General features: G+C 48.8%; 1 protein-coding gene across 1 annotated transcript; it reads left to right on the forward strand.

The window, feature by feature from the left end:
- The first annotated feature begins 668 nt into the window (after positions 1-668).
- On the forward strand, positions 669-27,378 carry LOC147717742 (vesicle-trafficking protein SEC22b-like). Its single transcript, XM_086924524.1, has 5 exons — positions 669-1,465; positions 3,160-3,269; positions 17,691-17,851; positions 18,516-18,662; positions 24,473-27,378. Exons 1-5 carry the CDS (start codon positions 1,391-1,393, stop codon positions 24,628-24,630), a joined length of 651 nt encoding a protein of 216 aa, XP_086780650.1. The 5' UTR covers positions 669-1,390; the 3' UTR covers positions 24,631-27,378.

A 27,378-nucleotide genomic window follows, 5' to 3' on the forward strand; every position in this document is an offset into this window, starting at 1 on the left:
AGAATGACAGGATGTTGAGCTCACGCTTTTTTGCCGAATAATGTACTCAAGCCTGCCGCATAATTTGGTCCTCCTCTGTCGCATAATTCCATTGGCCCTCACTGTAAATGCAACACGTGCAATACAGATGGTTTAGTTTGGTGCTAATACATGACAACTCGTATTTAAACGGTGGCCGTTTCCGGGCTAGGTAGTTCTCTTTTATGTGACTGTGCGCCTGTCCCTAACATGGCCGCGGCTGCCACGTAAATAGAAGAGACGTGGAGTTTTACACTCTTTGGCGCGGGAAGACGCCATGTTAGAACCGTAGAATCCCGGGCTGAAATTAACCCGAAAACGAAATAGATTTTACAAAAATGTTTTATGGCGGCTTCGAAATTGTTCTCTAAGGCGAGGCAAAGAGTGCATTCAAAACGCCTGCAAGGTGCTCAACAAGAGAGCCATCACATTTATTTGTGGTTTCAATGCGTAACCGCAATCTTTGAAAGGTATTTACACCCGACCGCATTATGAGTTTGTGAAATGGGAAATATCACTGGCGCTTAGTTCTAAGATTGCCAACGTTGTCTGTTCCTTTCGTGGAGAATGGTGAAAGGAAAAGTTTAACAAACTGTTTCTATTGCGCATGCGTACAGTGTTCTAGCGGCAGGCGCTGGTTTTCACACGTAGCGGATTATTCCGGATCGCTGCAACTACTCCACTTCTCCGGAGATTGCCGAAGGTCCCGCCTCCTTTTTTCGGAGATTGCCGAAGATTCCCCGTGTTTGCCCTGCTGTCCCAATGAGCCACGTCAGAAAGTTTCAGAAAAGATCCGGGAGAGTCTGAGCAGAGTCTATGCTGCAGTACTTGGAGCCTAGGACACCGGGAACCAGAACTGACCCAGAACAGCTAAGCACTGACCTAGAATAACCAGGAACTTGCACAGAAGAGCGGGGGTCAGGTTGGGACTGATCCAGGTGACAGGACAGGTAGTGACTGGCTGAGGATTGATGCAAAGCAACCAATAACTTCCAAGAAAAGCAGGGACTTATCCAGGACTAGCAGTAACAGACCCAGCAGCACTGACCCAGGTGTCAGGATAACCAAATCAGGGCTGACTGAGTCAGGACAGATAGTAATTAGCACAGCAATAACTTAACCAGGTGTCAGGAAAACTAAGGGCTGAGCCAACTGAAGCACTGACTGACCAGGGATCTATCCTAGGACAACTGATGCCAGAGATGCAGGAGAGAGGGCATCTGGATAGTACCTAAGGAGTTCCAGCAGCCTCCTGACTCCAGAAAAGACACCACTGCTGAGCCAGGGGCACCCTAGGAGCAGACTCCAATAGAGCAACCAGGATCTCCAGAAGCATCAGACCCCTCTTCGCTTTCACTATCGACTTTTCAACATGGTGGTCTTGACTATGATCGCCCGTGTCCAGGATGGTCTGCTTCTGGCCGCCTCCATGCAAGAAAATGAGCAGGTAAGGCAGATGGAAAATTATGAAGCAGAGCTGGGTCAGCTGTTTCTTGGGGTGCCAGGGAATCACAGGTCACACAGTTAAGGAATGCATGGGTGTTAATTGATGAAGTAATTTAAGTTTTCTTGGGGGGAGAGGAGAGGGCACTTATCATTATCTGACACCATTGGTCAACAGTGGTGCGATAACAGTTGACCTGGCCCTCACATCCACAACATCTGGCAGCCATTTTGATCGTGAAGTGCATGTGATGTGATTGAGAATTGATTAGGTAGTTACATGTGATCTAATGTTCACCTTGAGGCGGGATCTAGCAGACACGCTGAGGTGTGATTTATGTGTTATATGATCTAGTGAGTAATGAAAATTTGGTTTAAATATGTTTGAAAGATTTAGATATGATTTGCTTTCTTGTGGATATGTTTCCACTATAGAAATACCACATGCGTACATACATAGCCACTATGGTGAGATATTCTCCGCTGCTTAATTTAACAAAGTTTATTGAGGGTGTAGCAGAAATGGAAAAAACCACTGACCACATAGCCAAAGGAACCTCCTGACCTGAGTGCAGAAACCCACTCAACCCCGACCCTCTTGCTCCTTCTGACTCCAGAGCGCGCATGAACCTCCAGGCTCCTGAGCTACACTAACCCCTGCCTCCAGAGCCACAAGCCCTTGCTGGTTTCTAAGTTAGAAAAACATCTTGATTCTAGGTACCTTCCAGCTTTTTGAAGGCAGATCTACAGAACCTTGCCAGCCCCGGACTCACACAAACCTCCTAACCCAAGTGGCACATGAACTCCTTAGCCCAGAGCCATAGGAGGCTTCTCATGTTAGAAATGTTGCAGCCTGCTCTCTCAGAGCTTCCAAAACACCTTCACCCAATGTCCCCAAGAACACCCTGAAAGAATCTCCTGCCCCAGAGGCATCTGAACCGTGTACGTTCTGGAGTCTTAGTCAGCAGAATATCCTGACTTAAGCTACCGCCTAGCCTTAGGGCCACACCAACCTTCTAATGCTAAATATACAGAACCATTCCAACCGCAGTTTTACACAAACCAAGAGGCGCAGGCACTCCTGATGTCACAACTTTTCTAATGCCTAAGATAAAGGAGCGACCTGTCCCAGAGCTTTAGAAACGCCCAACCCAAGATGATCAAAAACCTGCTGCCCCCAAAGGCTTGGGAAAGTCTGACCCCCGAGCAAGAGGAAGGTCCTGACCGAAAAGCCACAGGAACCTCCTGCCCCAGAGCTTTAGAAATCTCCTGACCCAAAGGCTACATGAACATTCTGACCCCAGAGCTAGAGGAACCTCATAACCCATAGACTCCATAGCTGCAGGAAACCCAAAGTCATAATCCACAGAAGTACAGGAACTTACCACTCAAATGTTGTAGGACCTCCCTACTAGAACTTCCAGAGCCAGTAAATCTATGTTATTACCTCTTGGACAAAACGTAAGTTGAAGAATTCATTATGAAGAAATATATGGCAGAATATCCATTCATAATTAACTTTTTTAGATTTTTTTCTATATAGTCTTCTACTTTTTTGGCTTTTCTCTTGTTCTTGTTTTTCCTTTTGATGCTGTGGCATGCCATTGACACTATCTTTCCAGAACTGCAGGAACCTCCTCAATGAATTCCGACTGGTTGAAGTCATTAATATACCTTTCTGTCTCTTTTTTTACACAGTCGAGCCGCAACCTGCAGGAGTACCAGAACCAGGCCAAGCAGCTCTTCCGCAAGCTGAGCGAGCACTCACCTCACCGCTGCTCCTTGGAGGCCGGTCCCATGACCTTTCAGTGAGTACAAAGTGGAGTAGCTGATGATATTAAATCGTGAGCACCTGCCGTCTTTGTCACACATTACACAGCAGGCTGTAGTACTGCAGTATGACTTTTATTAACATACTTAACCAGTTGCACCTGCCCACGCATTTACCACCACTCTGCCTAAACTTGCCTATGTTTGTCCTGACTTCTTACCTTATCTTGGATCCACCTAGGTTTCCATCATATTTACCTTCTCACTCCTCTTGCTGGACTAAACTGATCAGACCTGTATCTGTTGAATACACTTACAACTTCATTCAGAGTGGCGACTAAAGCCCAATACGCAAAGGGCTCCCGCACTTATGGCGTAGGCCCGCAATTGTGGTGAGGGGTCTTGCTCTTGCAGTGGTGGCTGCTCCCGGGAAGCAGCATTGGGGCAGGGAGGGGGGAAGAGGTAGCGGAGGAGAGGGGGATGGGGAAAAAATCACTTACATGCTGGCTTGCCTGCCAGCTGGCCAGCCGCTGCCTCTCCGTCTTCTTCCTGGCTTCTCCCGGGCAAACAGAAAACACCTGGGCTCCCAGGTTCTCCATAGCCAATCACTACGCTGCAACACAGCGTTGTGATTGGTCTGAGTGCTGTGGTTCGGTGTTCAACCAAGGAATGGGAGCCTGGGCATGTTCTCCAGCCAGGCTGTAATTCATCTAGGTGGGGGACATACAATGTGCGCATGACTGTTTGGCCGGCCTGAGCGGGCCGGCCAAACTGTCATGCTCACTTACATAGTGACCAGCACTCTTTCCCCTGTTCTAAGAGCAGAGCAGAACCGCCCGCCAGCCCAGTCAAGACGCTGCAGCAGGAACAAATAAAATTATAATAAAGTTCAGTTATTATTATTTTATTTTTTCTTTGTTTACACTGCGAAAAGCAGTGGGGCGACACTCCACCACCTTAGCACAAAATCAGCCATAAGAGAGCTGCACATGAGCACCAGATGACATAACAGAATATAAGATACTTTTTTTTTGCTGTTTAGTTGCATTTTTGTTGATCTGCCCATGTTGTTTCTAGGCCCCTCCCACCCGTATTGTTTCTGGCCTGTATTGTGTTGCTTGCACCTCCAACTCCCCAATCCCTTGTTGTAGTGCTTGCTCCTCCCACCCTCCAGTCATTGTCCCCCCCCCCCACCCCCCTCCCTCGTTGCTTGCATTCCTTTCTTCCTATTGTCATTGCTTGGCCCACCCTGTCATTACTTCCAACCCTTCCACCAGAATGCATTGACAAAGCCAATAGGTCTCGCCTACACCACAGGCTTTGTCTGTGTTTTTAGCCATGTTGCACAGCAGCCCTCCTGCCATCAATTCATAAAAAAGCAACACAACTCTATTAATGCTGGCTACGTCATAGCACTTTTTTTATTTTTTATTTTTTTTTAAAACCTTTCAGCTATGAATTTCTGTGCAGCATGGCTAAAACATTGTTAAAGGCAATACCTCTCATACACTTTGCAAATGCTTGTTTTTCTTTTACTGTTTGTAATCTGCAAGTCTATCAACCGTGTAGAATGGCCCAAATATTGCAATAGTATTGTTATTTACTAGGAGGTGGCAGTATGATTTTATCTATTTGTCACGTGGCATTTTAAGCAAACGTTTTTACTTCTTGTAGGTTTCCTCGTTTTTGAGTTGATTAATATTTTATTTGAGAGGATATGTATATTGATATGATAAACCTGTGTTTAAGTACATTGTTTCTTTCATTTTTTTGCACAGTTATTGAAATCAAAGTGTGTGTAGGGTGCAACATAAACCGTACATTCTTAAAAACGTAGTTCATTTTATGTCTGGTTTGACAGCTTAATTATTCATGACCTTATGTGTGATGAACTAGAAAGGAGCATTCAGACCTACTACTGAGAGGGACTTTGGCTCCATCCACAAGTTGGTGGGCAGAAGTTGTGTCCCCTGTGTGCCGCTCTGATTATTTTATTTATCCGGCTTCCGGAGCCAGCAGCAGTATGGCTGCATAGAGAAGTCTCACTAAGGGCATAGTACGAAGGGATGCAGCAAGTCCGTCTCGCCTTTAAAAAATTTCCTAATTAAATAGATGTTTTTTGTTTCTCTGGCAGCTGTATAGATAGGAGGAGGGCAGTCATGAGGAATGTATTGCTGTCCATCATTAACTTTAGACTTCAGAGTGCAGTTGGGGGTGAAGGGCGCAGTGGGGGTGAAGGGCGCAGCTCTAGATCTTCTGGCCTCCTTCCTAATTGGGAGGGAACAAAGAGTCAAGATGGGTGAGTTTCTATCTCCATCCCGACCTGTGCTATGTGGGGTCCCACAAGGGTCGGCTCTTAGTCCGACCCTATTCAACATCTATGTGACCCCACTGGCAAGATTAATAAGAACTTTCGGGATGGAGGTAGTCTCCTATGCGGATGACACCCAAATTCTCGTCTCTCTCTCCCATTCAGATGTGCAGACCGCCTCCAAGTTTAGATCTTGTATGGAGGCGGTTGGTCACTGGATGATTCAGAACTCTCTTAAACTGAATGGGGAGAAGACTGAGGTGATGGTGTTTGGTGGGAACGAAAACATCTGGTCATCTAGCTGGTGGCCTGATTCACTTGGAGTGTGCCCTTCCCCCACAACATCCGCATAAAATCTTGGGGTGATGATAGATCCTGCCCTAGATATGGGCAGACAGGTGTGTAGAACCATCTCCACCTGTTGGGGCCTAATTCATACTCTGCGAAGGATCAGGAAATATCTCTCTGTGCAGTCCAGAAAACAAATAGCCGTCGCACTTATTGGTTCACGTCTGGACTACTGTAATGGTCTGTATGCTGGGCTAAACAAGAGCCTCCTGCAGCGCTTACAGGTAGTCCAGAATGCCTCAGCCAGATTTGTTCTGGATGTTCCCAGACGCTCCTCGGCAACGTTGGCCAGAAAAACGTTGCACTGGCTTCCGGTAGAATACCGAGTACGGTTCAAGGTCCTGTGCATGATATACAGAGCCATTGCAAAAAACAGTGACTCTGGAGTGGGTTCCATCATCTCCCACTATATTCCCGGAAGGAATCTGCGTTCCTCCGGGAAATTGCTTCTGTCAGTCCCCCGTATACGAAGAGCCAAATGGGGTGGCAAGGCTTTTTCCACCCTAGCTCCCAAATGGTGGAATGATCTCCCTTTGGATCTTAGGTCCCTGCCTTCCTTACAGACATTTCGCAGTGCCCTAAAAACTCGCCTCTTCTTACAGGCCTATGTGTAAGGATGAATGGTTCAGACTTTTGATTTTATTGTTAGGCGCCTTGATACCTGCGGGTTATTGTTTTTGCGCAATATACATTTTTATCAAATCAAATCAGTTGTTTGTTTGAAAGCAGTATGGGATGCCCAGGTCTACACTAATCTACAGGCATGTTTAGTGGTGACCGGCACAGGTAAGAGCGGTGGGGTGAGGGCTGGATGGGGTGGGGGTCAGGTAAGTCGACACATGACTTACCTTGCGCTCATCACATCACCCAACTTGCAATGCGGCAAGCGCAAGGTAAGTGTTTTTTTATTAATTTTACTCCTCCCGTCGTATGTTGACTTACCCGACCCCCACCCGTCAAGCCCCCACCCCTCTCACCGCTCCATTGCTCTTATCTGTACCCGCCGCCACTGGGTTTAAGTGTGGCTTGACAGAGCAGCTGTTGTTGACCTTATGAGATCAACAAAAAAGAGCTTTCAGAGTACTACTGAGAGAGGGGCTTAGGCTCCACCGACATGTTGGTTTTCCTTAGTATGGGATTTGATTGGGCTGAATTTGTCTGCTTCCATTAAAAAAGTGTTTGTATTTCACCTTTTGGCCTGTGGCAAATTTTATACTCAATACAGCAGGGCTGAGTTCATTATGGTCGCAAGCCAGTGATCATGGCGATAGGAATTATCTTTTTATTGTGAAATATTACGAGAGGACAGTAGGCCTGACATATTTATTAGGAAAAGCTTCTGTTAAACTCAATAGGTATTTACCGGAGCATTGTTATTAATCGATATTAAAGCTTCAAAATTGCTTTTTGTTGCATGGAACCTCACAGATTACCCTAGCAGGCTAGGGTTCAGCGTTGGTTATCCCCTGTGACAACCCTTGGAAATATAAGATTTGTTCTGTGAAAATCCTTGTAAGGCCCTCCTAGGACAGACTGTATTTTCCTTTGCCAACCGTAATATTGTATACCCTACTAATTTTATTACTGTATTCCTGATGGTTGACTTATGTAAAGTTTACGTGCAAAACAGTAGACCTGAATTGGTTACAGTGAGAAGCTGTAGGCCTTATTGGTGCAATGGGAAACACTGTGTTTGATGCCGTAGGTCGGATTGGCTTATTATGAAATGTTATGACAAAGGCATTTGCTCTAGCATATTTATTGTGAAAAGTATTTATTAAAGCTGATACACCTTCAACAGTTGGTTATTATCACATTGTGTTGCAGGTTATAGATGGGTATATTGTTGCATGTAATCTCACAGGTTGTCCCCCCTGGAATTGCACCCTAGTTCCTGCTTGGTTTGGCATGCACGGCATGGTGCATGCCCACCTTGCAGTAATGTGCTGCCCTCTCATGGCGGCGGTATGGTGTTAAGGCTCTCATATGAGCCTACCATAGTCGCCGCCAAAAGACCGCAGACTCACCGCCTGCCCGCCTGCCCTAGATAAACCTCATAATCCGGAGGGTGGGCGAACCACGGCCTTGGTAGTCTTCCTAGGACCGCCGGGGGGCCGTCCCATTGGAAGAACGCTAAAGTCGTAATAGGGTCCTCTGATACGGCAACTGACACCCCTGAACAATTGAGATTAATTTGGTGGAATGTTGCCGGATTGGCTAACAAACTGGCCGACCCAGACTGGGCAAACTACATTAAAACTGGAGACGTTTGTATGTTTCAGGAAACCTGGGCAAGAGAAGACTATGGGCACCAAGGTTATCAGTCATTTTTTATCCCAGCAAGGTGGGAGGGCAAAGGCCGCCCGTCAGGCGGGCTCACAACCTGGGTTGCATCCCACCTAGGCTGTGAGGCAACTCGGTTACCGGCCACCTCGGATGATATTCTTGTGGTTTTACTATCCTGGCCAAACCAAGCTAAACTTGTTTTAATTAACATCTATTCCAGGCCAGTGGGAATTGCCAAGGAATCACCTACCATAGATGAACTCACAAACTATCTATCTGAGCTACCAAGTGACTTATCCTATGTGGTGGGAGGGGATTTTAATTCTCACTTTGAGCCATTGCCAGGTCTTCTAGAGGGGTTCCCAATGGAAGAAGAGGCTAGATGGTCAGTGCCCACGGTAGAAGCTCCCCCCCCCCGAAGGCATGGACTCCACTTGCATTACAAATCATAGCCCTCACCCTAAAGTTTGGAATTAGAGCCTGTAATGGGCGATTGAGATCTGACATACCCAGCAGAACCACCTATAATAGAGTGGGAAGAGAGTCTCGCTTGGATTATGTCTTGGCCCAAATAGTGAAGTGGCCAACCATCCGGGACTTTAGGGTAACGGAAAGGTTAGATAGTGACCATAATGCACTTGAGCTCGATCTTGTTCACCCTGGCCTCCAGACTCCCTCGACGTCTTTGGTGGGGAGCAAACCTGAACTTCTCCTGGAAAATAGCAGGAGAAGAATCAGGTGGGAGCATCTGGTCACAAGTAAGGAGAAACTTCCTAGGCTCTATGACGGGATAGTTCCCATCTTGGAAATTGTGGGGGACTTGGATACCGGGGTGAACGATAAAGACTCCCAGGCTAAATTATATAAGGCTCATGAGGACCTCATAAAAGCTGCGGCCCCTAATCTTTTTAGTAACACACGGAATTCAAGTAGGGGGCTGCAACGCAAATCCTCATGGTACAACTCAGCCTGTAGAAGGGCAAAAGGGGAACTCCTTAGATCTATCAAGGAGGGTCTAGGGAGGGACAACCTAAGAGAAAGCAGACGGGCCTACAAAAAACTCGTTGCCCACGCTAAAGCTGAATGGGAGGAAAATCATTGGGAAGAACTTACTAAGGCCCTAGCGATCAAAGACCACCGACTGTTTTGGAGGATAGTGAGTGGGGGGTCGGAAAATCTCCAATCGGCAATTGAGCCAAACATCGCACCAGGGCTGTGGCAGGCACATTTCCAGTCCCTCTATAGCTCTGAGCCGGGAGAATCTATCATTGACACCGGGGTTGGTTGGCCAGATTATGAGGGGGATCCAATAACTCTGGGCGAGGTCACTGCTGCTATAGCAGGACTCACCTCGGGAAAGGCGCCGGGATTGGATGGCCTACCCGGGGACCTGTTTAAACAGGAGCCCATCGTTTTGGCCCCCTACCTCGCCGCTCTGTTTAACGGAGTTCTTAGCGGCATGGAAATCCCTAGTACTTGGCTGGGGGCGGAGGTGGTGCCCATATTCAAAAAGGGCTCGCCTCTCCTCCCAGCCAACTACAGACCCATCAGTTTAATTGATGTAGCACAGAAACTGTTTGGCAGGGTATTGCTGAATCGGCTCCAGGACTGGGCGGAAGAGGTGGGTGTCCTTAGTCCCTATCAGGCGGGATTTAGGAAGGGAGTTTCCACTGTGGACCAGGTTTTTAGATTGAACATCATCTATTCGAGGGCAGCAATATTCGAGGGCGGCAGTCTCTACACAATTTTTGTGGATTTACGGGCCGCCTTCGACCTGGTGCCCAGAGGGAAACTCTGGAGCATCCTGGCAGAGATGGGCGTTCCTCCGGACATCCTATTAATCTTACAGAGACTACACCACAACAGCTATGCTCGAGTGAGGTATGGGAGGTCCGGGGAACTCACTGAAAGATTCCCCGTTGACCGAGGTGTAAGACAGGGTTGTTTGCTGGCACCGACCCTGTTTTGCCTCTTCGTCAACGGGGTAATCGCCCACCTGATTGCCATTGACTATACCGACGACCCCAAACTGAATGGCAGCAGGGTGCCTGCAATTATGTTTGCAGATGACACCCTGCTGCGGTCTAAAACGCCTATGGGGATACAGAGGATCCTCAATTCATTTGTGGCCTTCTGCACTGACAGGGGGTTAGAAATTAACGCGGCCAAAACCAAGTTTTTGGTTTTGAATCCGAGCCAAAAACTGCGGCCGAACCCGCTATTGGGAGCAGAACGGCTCGAGAGAGTCTCCACCTTCGAATACCTCGGCGTGACCCTTAATGAAACCATGTCTTGGGGATCCCACCAGAGCAAGGCGAACCTCAAATTGGCACAAACTACAGGGGGCATCGCCCGGATGATGAATGGCTCCTCATACCGTCCGTTGGGGTCGCTTATCCAGATATACAGGGTGCAGGCCAGGGGAGCAACTACGTATGGGGCGGAACTGTGGGGACACACATTCTGTCGTAGTCTGTCATTAACGGAGAATAATTTCATCAGACAGATAGCCGCACTCCCGCCCAGCACCCCGCTCCTCCCCTTGAGGTTAGATCTGGGTCTACGACCAATAGCCGATGAAATAGGTTTGAGACCCATAGCCTTCTGGCGTAGGCTGTGGAGTAGTAACGATCTTGCAGCCTATAGGGCGGAATTGATGGAACTATTGACCCACCCGAAAGCGCTTCGGATACCCTAGATAAAATACATCCAAAATACTTGTATGGAAATGGGGTTCTCTGACCTATGGACTGATCCTGCTAATGCCGCACAAAACATTTCTAAGAGATCCCTGGCCAATGCATACCATGAATGAAAACTAGCTAGGGTCCTAGATAGCCAGGCTGAAGGGTCACTATCCTCTGTATTTGCACAAAGTAAGGACTTATACAGGTTTGAGGGGGTTTTGGACGCCATTTCCCCCGTGCTTGCCGTGAAGTTGTTTCTCCAATGGAGATACGGCACATTGCCCTTTCGATCTTTTACCAGCTCCTGGTCATCACCTCCCACCACCAAGCAGTGTCCGGCCTGTGATGCCAGGGAGGAAACTGATTTACACGTGGCCCTCTTTTGCCCAGCTTACAGGGTTGCGAGGAAGTATTGGCTCCTCCCACTGATTAGGAACATGGGTTGTAGGGAATATGCCCCAATGTATAGGATTTTAAAATCTGATGTTACAGGCCCAACTGTGTTTGCACTGGCAAAATTTCTCACTAATGTCTGGCACACCCGCAACCGTATTTTAAAGACGCTGGCTTCCTCCTAATTTTAAGATTCATAGTTTTTAAGGCATTTTTAGTAACATGTAATTCCAATGGTTTATATTGTTTAAGTGTGTTGATCTACTGTGATTGTATATGTTTGATTGTTTATCTTTTATGGGCAATGGCCGAAATAAAGATTGGAAAGTAATAGGGTCCTTAGTATTTTGCTTTGTCAGCTTTAATTTTGGATATGTATGCTATTTTATGACTATATGTCTGATGTTGGCCTCATGGAAAAGCTTGGGCCCAGTACAGTAGGCCTGGTTTGGTTATGGTGACAAGCCAATGATAACCGCTATAGGTTTGATACGTGTGCAAGGGAAGTGGTCACTGGCCTTTGGCCCATTGATCGCTTAGTTGTTTATAGTGAGCGTGTTACGTTTCAGGTTCACTATCGTAGCGCCATTCCCCATTATGTCACGTATCTCCTTCGCAGCGCATGGTATTACACACGCGCACTGATGGGCATTGTATCTATGTGCTCAAACGATACGGACTTCACGTGAGACTGGCATGACACTGTTAAATGCTATCAAGTAATAAAATTAATATACAGCCACAGGCAGAGCCACGCACCTCTGCTACTAGTCGTGTGTTGTGCACTTGTTAGCCCACATGAGCACAAGTCACCGGTTTTAAATCTGTTGGTCTGCAGACCAATAACTAATTGTTTTTGTCTCTCTGTGTTTGTCTGTACCCTCTTGCCTTCACAGGGGCATTTTAATTTTTGTTGTCTCTGACCCTGAGACAAGAAGGGTGTGTGCCTCCCGCCTTTTTTTGTTCGGTGAAGCCCCCTTTACTTTGCACTTTGACAGACATTTTTTTACTTTCACGTCCCTTGGTAGGGTGGGCCTTAGCGTGCTCATACCGCCGGGGTTTAATCACTCTGGGTCCTGACGAATGCCAGGTTAACTACACCAACATTGGCAGAAACATGTTGACCATTCACCATCACGTAATGTTATTGGAAACAGACCATCCAAATTAGTTGGCCTTGTTTACCAACAAATGTTTTAATTATGTCCTTGATGATCAGTCATTAAATCAATTTTTGATACATACAAGGCATTTTTAACTCACCACTTCACTCTGTTCACGTAACTCATCACCTAGCCCTCACACCTTCACATTACCCGCTCCGCAGTAAATCTGGCGTTGAAGCACACTGGGGTGACATTCGGTCACACCCAGTGGGGTCCGATGATGAAGCATGTCACCGACCAGGTCGGTGAGTGAGGGCTTTCTAAACAAACCTAATTGGTGTTGTTGGTCTCTTGTGCTCCTTCACTCCTGTGTTTACAAACCAAGGAACACTCTTTTGTTGTTTTCTTTCAAGGAAACGTTTTATCAGATACATAGGTCTGGTCTGTTGAAAAGCTATGACAAAGGGAGTCTGCCTGGCCTATTTATTGTGAACAGTATTTGTTAAAGCCTATACGTCTCAACCCGTGGATTTTTATTGCATTCATTTGAAGGTTGTAGACAAGTGTTTGGTTTAATATAATCACGCAGAGTACCATACTAGGCAAGAGATTTGATGTTGGTCACCCACTCCGCCAACCCTGGGGATATAATTGAGAGGGATTGTATATTGTTTTGCCAACTGCAATTTGGAAATATTTGTAACTTTGTAACTGTATGCATGATGGTTGCCATCTAATGCACACTGAGTAGGCCTGTGTTGGACAATAGTGTCAAACCAATAGTAAAGAGATGTGAACTATTTATAATGAAAAGTTATGTCAAAGAAAATAGACTTGACTTTCTTATTGTGGAAAGCCTGTGTTAAATACAGTTGGCTGTTAAGAGTGGATTGCTATTACACTGTGCTAAAGCGTGTAGACAAATATTTGTTCTGAAAGAATCTCGGAAATTACTGTATTAGGCAAGGGTTGTGGTGTTGGTGGTCCATCTTAATACACCATGGTGATAGTAGAGTTACAGTATGATAATCCTTATTAGGATCTATTAGTATTTGTTTTATATTGGTTTGGCAACTGTAATTTTATTTATGGAATACTTAATGGTTGCCTTGTGGAATGTTTAGTTGAGGTCTGAGCTGGCACAGCTAATAAACCAAAGATAAAAGTTATAGCCCTGATTGTTTCTAATTGAAAGTTACACTATAGGTGTTGAACATGAGATATTGTTTGTAAAAAGAATATGTTAAAGTCAGTAGGTATGGAAGGGTGTTTTGTTGTTTCTCTGTTTTGAAGCCTACATATAGGTATTGTGTTACATGAACACAGATTACCTTTGTAGAGAAGGATTTTGATGTTGGTAACCGCCTCTGACAAACTCTGGGGGTAAAAAGATTTGTACTGTAATAATTCTTGCTACAGTCTCCCCCTTTTTGTATACTCACAGTCTCGGCAGGAGGCCCTTTGAGCTTAGCAGTCTGCCAGTATCTTGTAATAAAATATCATTAAATAATACATATATCTATATAGGTAGATATATAGGCGGCCTTTCGAACAGCTGTCTTCTGTCACTGATATAAGTGTCATTTACACACTGCTTCAATCCATGACTGCGAAATGCATGGGGTGAAGTTAAGTACACATTAGTCATTGGCCTGTAGGCTGTGAATAACTGCATTTTCTGATCACATGTGCTGATCCACCTGAAAATGAGTGCACTTCAGTGTCAGGCTGGTCAGCCAGTCCTTCAGTTTCCTCCTTTCATAGTTCCCTTTTCATTTCTTTGTTTCTCTTTTTAGTTTAATGTTTCCTAAGACGATACTACTATTCCCCAAGTAGTGATAACTGATCACTTGCTTGCACCTCATTTAATCTGCGCGTCACCTCATCCCATGTGCCACTTCCTTTGAACCAGGAGAATATTATGGAATGCTGTTGTCCATAATCTATCCTTGTTTTACAATTACGAGATGGCCAAATCGTTGGTGCTAAATATAGCAGCCAGGCTGGAACTTTAAAACACTGATAGACTTTTAAAAATACCTCTTCAAGACGAACACTTGCTGCTTTGTTCAGTTTTCTTATTTCAAGCTTATGTCCACCTTGTTTAGATGGCTTTTTTCTGCTTGTATTCTTTTCTCTCGTATATGTTGTTGAATTTGTGTGCGTTTCATTGCAGTTGTGTCAGAGGGTGTATGTAAGAATGAGTCAGTGGATGGATGGAGGAGTGCCAAGATAAATGACAGAGTGTACATATGATGACATATTGAGTGTGTAAACCCATCAATGACACAAAATGCACTTTCTTTCATACGCCAGACCTGTTGGCATTGCCAATGCTTGTTTGTGTACGGGGCATTATTACCTGTCTTGTACAATGTTATTTATATCCTAATTTGCACTCTCATTGTCTACTTCAAAAGTTAGGCTTTTTAAGTTTCAAACAAAAGTTCATTTTGAAAATACATTTTGGGAGAGAGATGTGTTCCCTAAAGATCTCTCCTGACCACCGGTGTGATCCCTGGTTGAGGTACTACTCCCGAAGGATGTGTACTGTCTCCCGTCAGAGTCCGGTGACTCTGACCCTTCAGATTGTGGGTTCTAACCTTAAGATACTGGACCTGACACCTCTTTAATTAAAATATGCTGTCCGCCCGCCACGCTGATCTGTTATCTCAAACAGGTGATATAATCTACATTTGTAAAGCGCACTATCACCCGTTAGGGTCTCTAGGTGCTGGGGGCCGTCAGTAGGATTAAGCAAGCTATTGCCCAGAGTCACATGGTGCTGGACTAATCTGCCACCGGTGCCAGGGATCGAACCGTGATCCCCAGCTTCCGGAGTCAGTCGCCCTAGACGCGGCGCCACACCTCCACCAGGTGATGGTTTCTGTCAGGCTCTGAGTGATGTGTCCTGGCCTAGGCCTAGTTTCCCCAAGTGATGTGTTGTCCCCCAAGGTGTTGTGTTTTGAACCCTAAGGGGTGTGCTGCGACCTTCCAAGATGTGTTTGACATTTGAGGGAACCAGAGAATCTACCCCCAGTACATTGTGTTCTTAGCCCAGTGATGTGTTTTATCCCCCTGAATTTGTTTTGACCCTGGTGATGTGTTCTAAATCTTAAAATGTGACAACCAGTAGATGTTACAAAAAGGGGGTGGGGTTGCACACTACTCACACACCGGCGGAAGTTGCCCCTAAGGACTCTGGTCATTGTAGTAGAGTGTTCGCGATGCATCATCTTTCGATCTTGCTATCTTCGCTGTCTTCGCCATCCCTGGACACGTGTTTCGGGTTTTCAACCCTCGTCAGCAGGGATAGGCAGTGTTCTGGGGTCGCCGATGGCTGCCAATATCTGCCAGGTATAGTACCACTCCGGCGCGTAGGTGCGGGATCCCAGGCTCGTCAGCCCGCTGCTCAAGGGAGCTTAAAGTTACAAAAAGGGGGTGGGGTCGCACACTACTCACACACCGGCGGAAGTTGCCCCTAAGGACTCTGGTCATTGTAGTAGAGTGTTCGCGATGCATCATCTTTCGATCTTGCTATCTTCGCTGTCTTCGCCATCCCTGGACACGTGTTTCGTGTTTTCAACCCTCGTCAGCAGGGATAGGCAGTGTTCTGGGGTCGCCGATGGCTGCCAATATCTGCCAGGTATAGTACCACTCTGGCGCGTAGGTGCGGGATCCCAGGCTCGTCAGCCCGCTGCTCAAGGGAGCTTAAAGTTACAAAAAGGGGGTGGGGTCGCAAACTACTCACACACCGGCGGAAGTTGCCCCTAAGGACTCTGGTCATTGTAGTAGAGTGTTCGCGATGCATCATCTTTCGATCTTGCTATCTTCGCTGTCTTCGCCATCCCTGGACACGTGTTTCGGGTTTTCAACCCTCGTCAGCAGGGATAGGCAGTGTTCTGGGGTCGCCGATGGCTGCCAATATCTGCCAGGTATAGTACCACTCCGGCGCGTAGGTGCGGGATCCCAGGCTCGTCAGCCCGCTGCTCAAGGGAGCTTAAAGTTACAAAAAGGGGGTGGGGTCGCACACTACTCACACACTGGCGGAAGTTGCCCCTAAGGACTCTGGTCATCGTAGTAGAGTGTTCGCGATGCATCATCTTTCGATCTTGCTATCTTCGCTGTCTTCGCCATCCCTGGACACGTGTTTCGGGTTTTCAACCCTCGTCAGCAGGGATAGGCAGTGTTCTGGGGTCGCCGATGGCTGCCAATATCTGCCAGGTATAGTACCACTCCGGCGCGTAGGTGCGGGATCCCAGGCTCGTCAGCCCGCTGCTCAAGGGAGCTTAAAGTTACAAAAAGGGGGTGGGGTCGAACACTACTCACACACCGGCGGAAGTTGCCCCTAAGGACTCTGGTCATTGTAGTAGAGTGTTCGCGATGCATCATCTTTCGATCTTGCTATCTTCGCTGTCTTCGCCATCCCTGGACACGTGTTTCGGGTTTTCAACCCTCGTCAGCAGGGATAGGCAGTGTTCTGGGGTCGCCGATGGCTGCCAATATCTGCCAGGTATAGTACCACTCCGGCGCGTAGGTGCGGGATCCCAGGCTCGTCAGCCCGCTGCTCAAGGGAGCTTAAAGTTACAAAAAGGGGGTGGGGTCGCACACTACTCACACACCGGCGGAAGTTGCCCCTAAGGACTCTGGTCATTGTAGTAGAGTGTTCGCGATGCATCATCTTTCGATCTTGCTATCTTCGCTGTCTTCGCCATCCCTGGAAACGTGTTTCGGGTTTTCAACCCTCGTCAGCAGGGATAGGCAGTGTTCTGGGGTCGCCGATGGCTGCCAATATCTGCCAGGTATAGTACCACTCCGGCGCGTAGGTGCGGGATCCCAGGCTCGTCAGCCCGCTGCTCAAGGGAGCTTAAAGTTACAAAAAGGGGGTGGGGTCGCACACTACTCACACACCGGCGGAAGTTGCCCCTAAGGACTCTGGTCATTGTAGTAGAGTGTTCGCGATGCATCATCTTTCGATCTTGCTATCTTCGCTGTCTTCGCCATCCCTGGACACGTGTTTCGGGTTTTCAACCCTCGTCAGCAGGGATAGGCAGTGTTCTGGGGTCGCCGATGGCTGCCAATAGCTGCTGGTGTGTGAGCAGTGTGCGACCCCACCCCCAATTGTAACCAGTAGATGTTGTCTGACCCTAGACCCCATTGTGAAGTATTCTGATCCTAAAGTGATGTGTTGTTCTGCTCAAACTGTGTTTCCTGATTTTTGTCTGATGAATAAAGTCTTCTGTCATTGAGGGATGTGTTCTGATCAGTGAATAATTTGTTCTTACTATTGAGTGACCTGCTTTGACCCCATCTGTTCCTTTCTTGCAGTTACCTCATCTCACAGGGGGTCTGCTATCTGATCCTGTGTGACGCAGCTTACTCTAAAAAGTTGTCCTACGCCTACCTAGAGGAGCTGCAGGCAGAGTTCAGTGAGCTATACGGCAAGCGGGTCGCCCTGGTCTCCCGGCCCTATGCCTTCATCGAGTTCGGTAGGAGTCTGTGTGGGCCCGGGTGGCAGGCTGCCACCCGGCATCCTCTTGTACTGTGTCACCTCACCTGACCTCAGACTCTCTCATCCTCCTTTCCAGACCCAGTGATAGAAATGATACGTTTCCCTTTTCGATCTTCTTGTTTTCTTTTTCTCACGTTTATTTTCCTATTCGTTCTCCTTTTTCTTTACTTGCTTTTCGTTCATTTTCTTTCTTGTTCCTCCTTTAGTTTTTCTTCATCCTTTTTAATTTTCTATATTTTTTGGTGAATTTACTTTTTGTCTTGTATTCTCTTTCCTGTCTTTTCTCTGCATATTTTTCTCTTTCTTTCAGTCTAGCTTGTAAAAATGTGATACTTTTATTTTCTTGTATTGTTACTTTACTTGTGCTTTTCCTTATATTTCGTCTGTGGCTTTACTCTTGCTTATCTCTTATGCTGTATCCCTTTATTTTTTTTCCCTTTCCATTTTTACTGTAGGACTACTTTTGTTATGATTTTTACAGTTTCATTTTTCTATCCTTATTTGTCCTTCCTCTCTTTGTCTCTCTCTCTCTCTCTCTCTCTATATATATATATATATATATATATCTATCGATGTGTAATATAATGTATACCATCTTGTGTATAAACGCACCCCCATCTTATCTTTCTTCCATTTGCCAGATAACTACATCCAGAAGCTGAAGAAATCCTATGTGGACTCCTGGTCCAAGCGACACCTGAGCTCCATCAACAGTGAACTCCAAGATGTGCAGAAGATCATGGTGACTAACATCGAGGAGGTCCTGCAGCGGGGAGAGGCGCTGTCAGGTAAGGGATGTGCCACTGGAGAGTTGCAAGGCTTTTAGCTACAGAAGTGGGTGCTGCACTGAGGAAAGACTCTGTCTGGTATAGCAAAGCTACCATATAGTTGGGAGAGTCTTCAAGTAGCAACTGGAGGCTGTGCACCAAGGAGAAGAACTTTCAGGTACATAAGAGAGTGCTGCAACAAAGAGCGGCGTGATCCGGTACAGCAGGGGTTGCTTTAGTCTGGAGTGGCGCTGCTAGGTACAGTGACCAGGAGACCAGGAGAGGCGCTGTTAAGTACCTCAGGAGACACTGCAGCTAGCAGAGGCGCTGGAAATACAATGGGCATCACTGCAGCCAGAAGATCGCTGTCTGGTGCAGTTGGGGCCGTTGCCGCCAGGAGTTGTGCTGTCAGGTAGAGCGGGAGGTGCTGCAGCCAGGAGAGGCACTGCCAGGTGCAGCGACGTAGCTGCTGCCAGGAGATGTGCTGTCAGGTAGAGCGGGGAGGTGCTGCAGCCAGGAGAGGCACTGCCAGGTGCAGCAGGGTCATGGCTGCCAGGAGATGTGCTGTCGGGTATAGCGGGGAGGTGCTGCAGCCAGGAGAGGCACTGCCAGGTGCAGCGACGTAGCTGCTGCCAGGAGATGTGCTGTCAGGTAGAGCGGGGAGGTGCTGCAGCCAGGAGATGCACTGCCAGATGCAGTGGGGTCGCTGCTGCCAGATGTGCTGTCAGGTAGAGCGGGGAGGTGCTGCAGCCAGGAGAGGCACTGCCAGGTGCAGCTGGGTAGCTGCTGCCAGGAGATGTGCTGTCAGGTTGAGCGGGGAGGTGGTGCAGCCAGGAGAGGCACTGCCAGATGCAGCAGGGTCACGGCTGCCAGGAGATTTGCTGTCAGGTTGAGCGCGGAGGTGCTGCAGCCAGGAGCGGCACTGCCAGGTGCAGCAGGGTAGCTGCTGCCAGGAGATGTGCTGTCAGGTAGAGCGGGGAGGTGCTGCAGCCAGGAGAGGCACTGCCAGGTGCAGCGGGGTAGCTGCTGCCAGGAGATGTGCTGTCAGGTTGAGAGGGGAGGTGCTGCAGCCAGGAGAGGCACTGCCAGGTGCAGCGGGGTCACGGATGCCAGGAGATTTGCTGTCAGGTTGAGCGCAGAGGTGCTGCAGCCAGGATCAGCACTGCCAGGTGCAGCAGGGTAGCTGCTGCCAGGAGATGTGCTGTCAGGTAGAGCGGGGAGGTGCTGCAGCCAGGAGAGGCACTGCCAGGTGCAGCGGGGTCGCTGCTGCCAGATGTGCTGTCAGGTATAGCGGGTGGTGCTGCAGCCATGAGAGGCACTGCCAGGTTCAGCAGGGTCACGGCTGCCAGGAGATGTGCTGTCAAGTATAGCGGGGAGGTGCTGCAGCCAGGAGAGGCACTGCCAGGTGCAGCAGGGTCACGGCTGCCAGGAGATGTGCTGTCAGGTATAGGGCGGAGGTGCTGCCAGGTGCAGCGGGGTAGCTGCTGCCAGGAGATGTGCTGTCAGGTTGAGCGCGGAGGAGCTGCAGCCAGGAGCGGCACTGCCAGGTGCAGCGGGGTAGCTGCTGCCAGGAGATGTGCTGTCAGGTAGAGCGGGGAGGTGCTGCAGCCAGGAGAGGCACTGCGAGGTGCAGCGGGGTCGCTACTGCCAGATGTTCTGTCAGGTATAGCGGGGAGGTGCTGCAGCCAGGAGATGTGCTGTCAGGTATAGCGGGGAGGTGCTGCAGCCAGGAGAGGCACTGCCAGGTGCAGCAGGGTCACGGCTGCCAGGAGATGTGCTGTCAGGTATAGCGGGGAGGTGCTGCAGCCAGGAGAGGCACTGCCAGGTGCAGCGGGGCACGGCTGCCAGGAGATTTGCTGTCAGGTTGAGCGCAGAGGTGCTGCAGCCAGGAGCGGCACTGCCAGGTGCAGCAGGGTAGCTGCTGCCAGGAGATGTGCTGTCAGGTAGAGCGGGGAGGTGCTGCAGCCAGGAGAGGCACTGCCAGGTGCAGCGGGGTCGCTGCTGCCAGATGTGCTGTCAGGTATAGCGGGGAGGTGCTGCAGCCATGAGAGGCACTGCCAGGTGCAGCAGGGTCACGGCTGCCAGGAGATGTGCTGTCAAGTATAGCGGGGAGTTGCTGCAGCCAGGAGAGGCACTGCCAGGTGCAGCAGGGTCACGGCTGCCAGGAGATGTGCTGTCAGGTATAGGGCGGAGGTGCTGCCAGGTGCAGCGGGGTAGCTGCTGCCAGGAGATGTGCTGTCGGGTTGAGCGGGGAGGAGCTGCAGCCAGGAGCGGCACTGCCAGGTGCAGCGGGGTAGCTGCTGCCAGGAGATGTGCTGTCAGGTAGAGCTGGGAGGTGCTGCAGCCAGGAGAGGCACTGCGAGGTGCAGCGGGGTCGCTACTGCCAGATGTTCTGTCAGGTATAGCGGGGAGGTGCTGCAGCCAGGAGATGTGCTGTCAGGTATAGCGGGGAGGCGCTGCAGCCAGGAGAGGCACTGCCAGGTGCAGCAGGGTCATGGCTGCCAGGAGATGTGCTGTCAAGTATAGCGGGGAGGTGCTGCAGCCAGGAGAGGCACTGCCAGGTGCAGCAGGGTCACGGCTGCCAGGAGATGTGCTGTCAGGTAGAGCGGGGAGGTGCTGCAGCCAGGAGAGGCACTGCCAGGTGCAGCAGGGTCACGGCTGCCAGGAGATGTGCTGCCAGGTATAGCGGGGAGGTGCTGCAGCCAGGAGAGGCCCTGCCAGGTGCAGCAGGGTCACAGCTGCCAGGAGATGTGCTGTCAGGTATAGCGGGGAGGTGCTGCAGCCAGGAGAGGCACTGCCAGGTGCAGCGGGGTCGCTGCCGCCAGATGTGCTGTCAGGTATAGCCGGGAGGTGCTGCAGCCAGGAGAGGCACTGCCAGGTGCAGCGGGGACGCTGCTGTCAGGAGATGTGCTGTCAGGTTGAGCGCGGAGGTGCTGCAGCCAGGAGCGGCACTGCCAGGTGCAGCGGGGTAGCTGCTGGCAGGAGATGTGCTGTCAGGTATAGCGGGGAGGTGCTGCAGCCAGGAGAGGCACTGCCAGGTGCAGCAGGGTCACGACTGCCAGGAGATGTGCTGTCAGGTATAGCGGGGAAGTGCTGCAGCCAAGAGAGGCACTGCCAGGCGCAGCAGGGTCACGGCTAGCAGGAGATGTGCTGTCCGGTATAGTGGGGAGGTGCTGCAGCCAGGAGAGGCACTGCCAGGTGCAGCGGGGTAGCTGCTGCCAGGAGATGTGCTATCAGGTAGAGCGGGGAGGTGATGCAGCCAGGAGAGGCACTGCCAGGTGCAGCAGGGTCGCTGCTGCCAGGAGATGTGCTGTCAGGTAGAGCGGGGAGGTGCTGCAGCCAGGAGACGCACTGCCAGGTGCAGCGGGGTCGCTGCTGCCAGATGTGCTGTCAGGTAGAGCGGGATGGTGCTGCAGCCAGGAGAGGCACTGCTAGGTGCAGCGGGGTCGCCGCTGCCAGGAGATGTACTGTCAGGTAGAGCGGGAAGGTGCTGCAGCCAGGATCGGCACTGCCAGGTGCAGCGGGGTCGCTGCTGCCAGGAGATGTGCTGTCAGGTACAGTGGGGAGGTGCTGCAGCCAGGACAGGCACTGCCAGGTGCAGCGGGGTCGCCGCTGCCAGGAGATGTACTGTCAGGTATAGCGGGAAGGTGCTGCAGCCAGGATCGGCACTGGCAGGTGCAGCGGGGTAGCTGCTGGCAGGAGATGTGCTGTCAGGTACAGTGGGGAGGTGCTGCAGCCAGGATCGGCACTGCCAGGTGCAGCAGGGTCACGGCTGCCAGGAGATGTGCTGCCAGGTATAGCGGGGAGGTGCTGCAGCCAGGAGAGGCACTGCAAGGTGCAGCGGGGTCGCTGCTGCTGGGAGATGTGCTGTCAGGTACAGTGGGGAGGTGCTGCAGCCAGGAGAGGCACTGCCAGGTGCAGCAGGGTCACGGCTGCCAGGAGATGTGCTGCCAGGTATAGAGGGGAGGTGCTGCAGCCAGGAGAGGCACTGCCAGGTGCAGCGGGGTCGCTGCTGCTGGGAGATGTGCTGTCAGGTATAGCGGGGAGGTGCTGCAGCCAGGAGAGGCACTGCCAGGTGCAGGAGGGTCACGGCTGCCAGGAGATGTGCTGTCAGGTATAGCGGGGAGGTGCTGCAGCCAGGAGAGGCACTGCCAGGTGCAGCGGGGTCGCTGCTGCTGGGAGATGTGCTGGCAGGTATAGCGGGGAGGTGTTGGCGAGGTGTAGAAGGTGTAACTAGAGTGAGGAGAGGTACTGTCAGTTAGACCAGGGGGCATGTCTGCAAGAGAAGGTGCTGTCAGATACAGAGGGGTAAGCTGCAGTGAAGACAGGTCTGTCAAGTATAAAAGGGGTTCCAGCTTGTAGTGGTGCTGTTAGGCTCAGCAGAGGGTGCTGCAGCAAGTAGAGGGGCCATCGGGGTACAACAGGGAGTACTCACAATACAGAGAGGGATGCTACAGAGCTGAGATACATCTGTGCTGCTCCTGGATGTGATGTGCTCTTTGGTCCAGCAGCAGTGCTGCATCGAGGACTGGCACTGTCAGAAATACAGTTGGCATTGCTGAGATGATAGATTGTGTCCTGGTGCAGCAGGGGGCATTGCAGGAAGGAGGAGCCTGCTTGGGTGTTGTTCACCAGGGAGCATTGTAAAGGTGGATTACAGCAGGGAACATTGTATAGGGGGCCACAGGGGGCGCTGTAGAGATGGGGAACTCTTTGATACTGCAGGGGTGCTGAAACTAGGCAAGGCGCAGCATGTGAGACTCATTCAGAGAAGATTAGACATGCCCTAATTGGTTGGATCGTGCACCACTATGATTGAAAGAGTTTAGTAACCTTATGCCGTGCTCCTAGGAATCACTCCCCGCTCAGGAGTATAAGAATAATCACTGTAGTCGCAGACCCAACTTCATGGGGTGTCTCCCCGGGCACAGGTCGAAATTGCTGTATTGTGTCCAACTCAAGATAGACAATAAAATAAAACACAAGAGTACGCAATAATAGAACAATGGGGAGGCAATAAGTGCAAATACATTCAGATTTTAATAATTCGTATTGTTTAAAAAATTCCCATAATGGAAATTACACAATGCATTACAGGATTGTTCTATCCATATATATTGGTCAAATCTATTTGTGTACAATCAATAAAAACCAAAACTAAAATACATTTAATAAAAAAGTGGCACTAAAGTCTTAATTTTGTCTTGAAGCACGTTTCGGCGTATAACGCGCCTTCTTCAGGAATAGCCACAATGTTCACTTTTGTTTAGATGGCACAGGGAATCAGGAGGACCTGCAAAAATGGGAGACGGTTAGGTACATCAGGTGGCGCTGTACTGAAGGAAAACCCCTTCAGGTAAAGCAGGGCTGTTCTGGTGATAGACCCTCACAGGTACAGTCTTTTCAAGCACTATATGGGTGCGGTAGACATAGCGTGTTTACTATCGAGTAGACCAGACAGTGGTGCAGCGTGTGCAGCTCCATCATGCAAGTCAAGGATAACTGTGTCAAGGTGTGCCCCTCTCTGGTGCCACAGGAAGTGCTCCTCAGAAGCCTGGGATACTGCAGTAACTGGATGCCCTGTGATGTGCAGCAGTGCAGGGATGCACTCCACTGAGTAGGGTTCTGCTCCTCCTGCTCTGCTTATGCAGCTTCAAGTGTCCCACTCTAGCCCAGCCCTTAAGTGGTCACCAGCGCATCTTACTTCTCCCAGTCTGAGCTTCGCATATTGGGATGTGGTAGGTCTATGCTGGACACTTAAAATGCTATGGGTCCAACTGTGATTCATACTTGCTAACTGTTTCTTCACTGTCTCTTTCCTCTCTCCGCAGTTCTGGACTCAAAGGCAGGTAACCTCTCCATGATCTCTAAGAAGTACCGCAAGGATGCCAAGTACTTGAACACACGCTCCACATACGCCAAGGTGGCAGCCTCCGGCATCTTCCTCTTCATGCTGATGATGTACCTACGTTTCTGGTGGCTTATATAGTGGACCTTCTTGGTGGGCTTTCTTCCACCTGCAGCATGAGCCCCCTTCTGTAGGGGATACAAGTCTGTTTGCTGCCCTAGTCAAAAAGGGGACGTGGGAGCCAAGAGGACTGTGATCTCAGTGACTCAGCTTGAGATGTTCGACTAGATGCAACGACGGCCAAAGTGAAGTTAAAAAACCAAGCCAAAGTCACAAACATTTATTTCTGTGCCTTTTTGTAGCCTAAAACAGTAATACTCCTGAAAGTGATTGTCTCATGCATCGAAACGAAATCTCCAATTAGAGCTTTAGACAGAACCTGAAAGGACTGATATGAGCAGGGAACTTCACAAAGGCTTACTAGGCTGCTGGAAGAATCACCATTCCTTAGTCTTCATTCTCTCCACCAGCTCCCTTGACTCCCAGGGGCTACGGTTCTGGAGTTGCTGGTAAACAGTGCTACTGGGCTGTTAAATGTGTCTTTTTGTTTTAGTTTTATGTGAATACTTTCGATTACGCAAAAAAAAGGGAGGAATTTGCAGAGGTATTGATTTTTCCAAATATCACCTTGCCTTGCTTCTGTTTTATGGAAAGCAATCCAAGTCACACCCACAAGCATTTTAAGATCTCTTGTAACTCTGAGACATCCTAGACGAGGGACAGGTCTTGAACTACATCCCTAGAGAACTTGGGATATGCAGGACTTCATAGTCTACTATCACAACCATCAAGCCAACTTATCCTGTTAGTTCTCGAGTCTTCTAGAATTAATGATCTCTTGCACTCCAATGATTCTGTGAGTAAGAACCAGGATACTGACACAACCTGAACAGGAAACAAAATCGCACAAGGATCTTTTGTTTGTAGCTATAGCTCTTCAGACCATCCTGGTGTCACATATTAGATTGTATTGTATTGCTTTACAGAATTTATATAGCGCTTCATACCCCTGATGATGTTACAAAACACTCCAATTTGCATTTGGGTACTGGGCATCCTTAATGGAGCGCAGGTTTGAAAATGGTTGTTGTTCGTGGAATGACCGATATGGGAGAAGTTAGATGAGGGTATCAGATTTGGAAATGTGCTTTAAAATTGGTGCACTGGTGCCACTTTATGAAACTAGTCTCTTTCAAGTTCCCTGATCCACACTTCTCTGTTGTCCACAGTCCATCTGCCTTCCTTTTCAACTGCTTCATGCCTTGTGAAATCCATTTATTTTTAAATCTAACTTATTTTCTAGCCCTGGGACCCTGTGTTGGTTTGAACTAATGGCAGACCTTCCTTTTCTCCCTTGGGAATCACAGGCTTTTGCTGTGAATATTTTGCTCTTGGACCATCTTCATTTAAAGATTATTTTGGTCACTATTGCAATTTTCTACCGAGGCCCTCACCTCCTCTATGACAACAGGGAACATTACTTAAACCCTCACTAAAAGAAGCCTTCAGACTGACCAAAGTGTGAAAATCATAAAATCTGAGGCAAAACTATAAGTGAAGAAACTTCCACCCGTACAATGTAAACATTTCAATAGCAGGATATTTTCTAGGTCTGAAAGTTGATATTTGTTATTGCCAGGGTGAATGTTCTTCCCATTCTGAGACTGCCTTTTTAGGTGGGGTTATCTAGCTGTAGGTGGCTACTAGATATGACTGCATGTCTCCAGTTTAGAGAGATCACATGTAAATCCTGTGACGAGAGGTTGTTCGAATCAAAATGGCGCGATGAATCTTGCAACAAGAACGCAGTGAACTTCAGTTTACATCAACATGTTTCGATGGTAGCTTTCTAACATTAGACTCCTGTGTTGACGGCTAGTGTATGACGGAAGGCTGTACTGAGGGCTTGTACTTGTCACAATGCAGCCAGTGTACCCTTGAGCTGTTCATGCGTTGCAGCAAGCTCGCGCCCACTTTACAGTGCATTTTAATAATTCAGCCCGAGATCAGTCTGCTGTACTTGTCACTTTGCTAGTGCACATGCACACAAGAAGGGGAAAGCGAAAGTGAAAGAAGAGAAAACATTATTTTAGGAGACCGAGGAAGAAAATGTCAGGAAAGGAGGGTCGTGAAAGGTGGACATAAAATGTTACAGGTTAAAAGATGAGTCATGTAGGCGATACATTTACATGCCAAGTACGATTGTGATCAGCAAGCCACTGTTTCCAGTACTTGTGAGGTAGCTCAGTGGGTTAAAAGATATTCTTGAGAGACCTATTTTTGCCTGTGGTATACAGGTTATAATCCCATCCAAAAATGTAGTGGGTTAATGCACTCACTGCATTAATTTGTGTGTAGGAAATTGGTGTAATAAGATATTAATCAGTGTTTTGAGATACCCACTGTACACAATTGTTTTCCACTTTTACATCATATAGTCCTTTTTGGTGCTTGTGTTATAGCTCCTGCCCAGGAGTGAACTCCTAGTGTGAGCGCTAAATCAGCAGAGCCTATTGGTTGAAACCAATAGAACTAAAAAAGCACAAATAAACAGAATCATTACTCCTATAGTGCACCCGTATTACGCCCAAGACCACCTCAGCCTCTGAACACTGTAAGTCTCCATTGCACAACTAGTGCTCTCTGTTAATGTTGCCCATGGGGGCTGTTTTATTTAATCTGTCGCTTGAAGGGTACGGTGAAGGCCTGTTCATATAGACATTTTGATATTATGACTACTGTAAATAAAAGTGGTGCGATAATGGCTAGTGATGTCATACGATTGTCGTAAAATGTAGTTCATATAGTAAAGGCAATTTTACCTCAAAA

This window comes from Lissotriton vulgaris, chromosome 5, assembly GCF_964263255.1.
Source record: "Lissotriton vulgaris chromosome 5, aLisVul1.2, whole genome shotgun sequence".
In the NCBI taxonomy this organism is placed as follows: Eukaryota; Metazoa; Chordata; class Amphibia; order Caudata; family Salamandridae; genus Lissotriton; species Lissotriton vulgaris.

Coding starts and splice junctions, on each gene's coding strand:
- LOC147717742 (XM_086924524.1), top strand. CDS start 1,391: ATGGTGGTCTTGACTATGATCGCCCGTGTCCAGGATGGTCTGCTTCTG. Junction 1,466..3,159: donor CCATGCAAGAAAATGAGCAG/GTAAGGCAGATG, acceptor TTTTTTACACAG/TCGAGCCGCAACCTGCAGGA. Junction 17,852..18,515: donor CTATGCCTTCATCGAGTTCG/GTAGGAGTCTGT, acceptor TCCATTTGCCAG/ATAACTACATCCAGAAGCTG.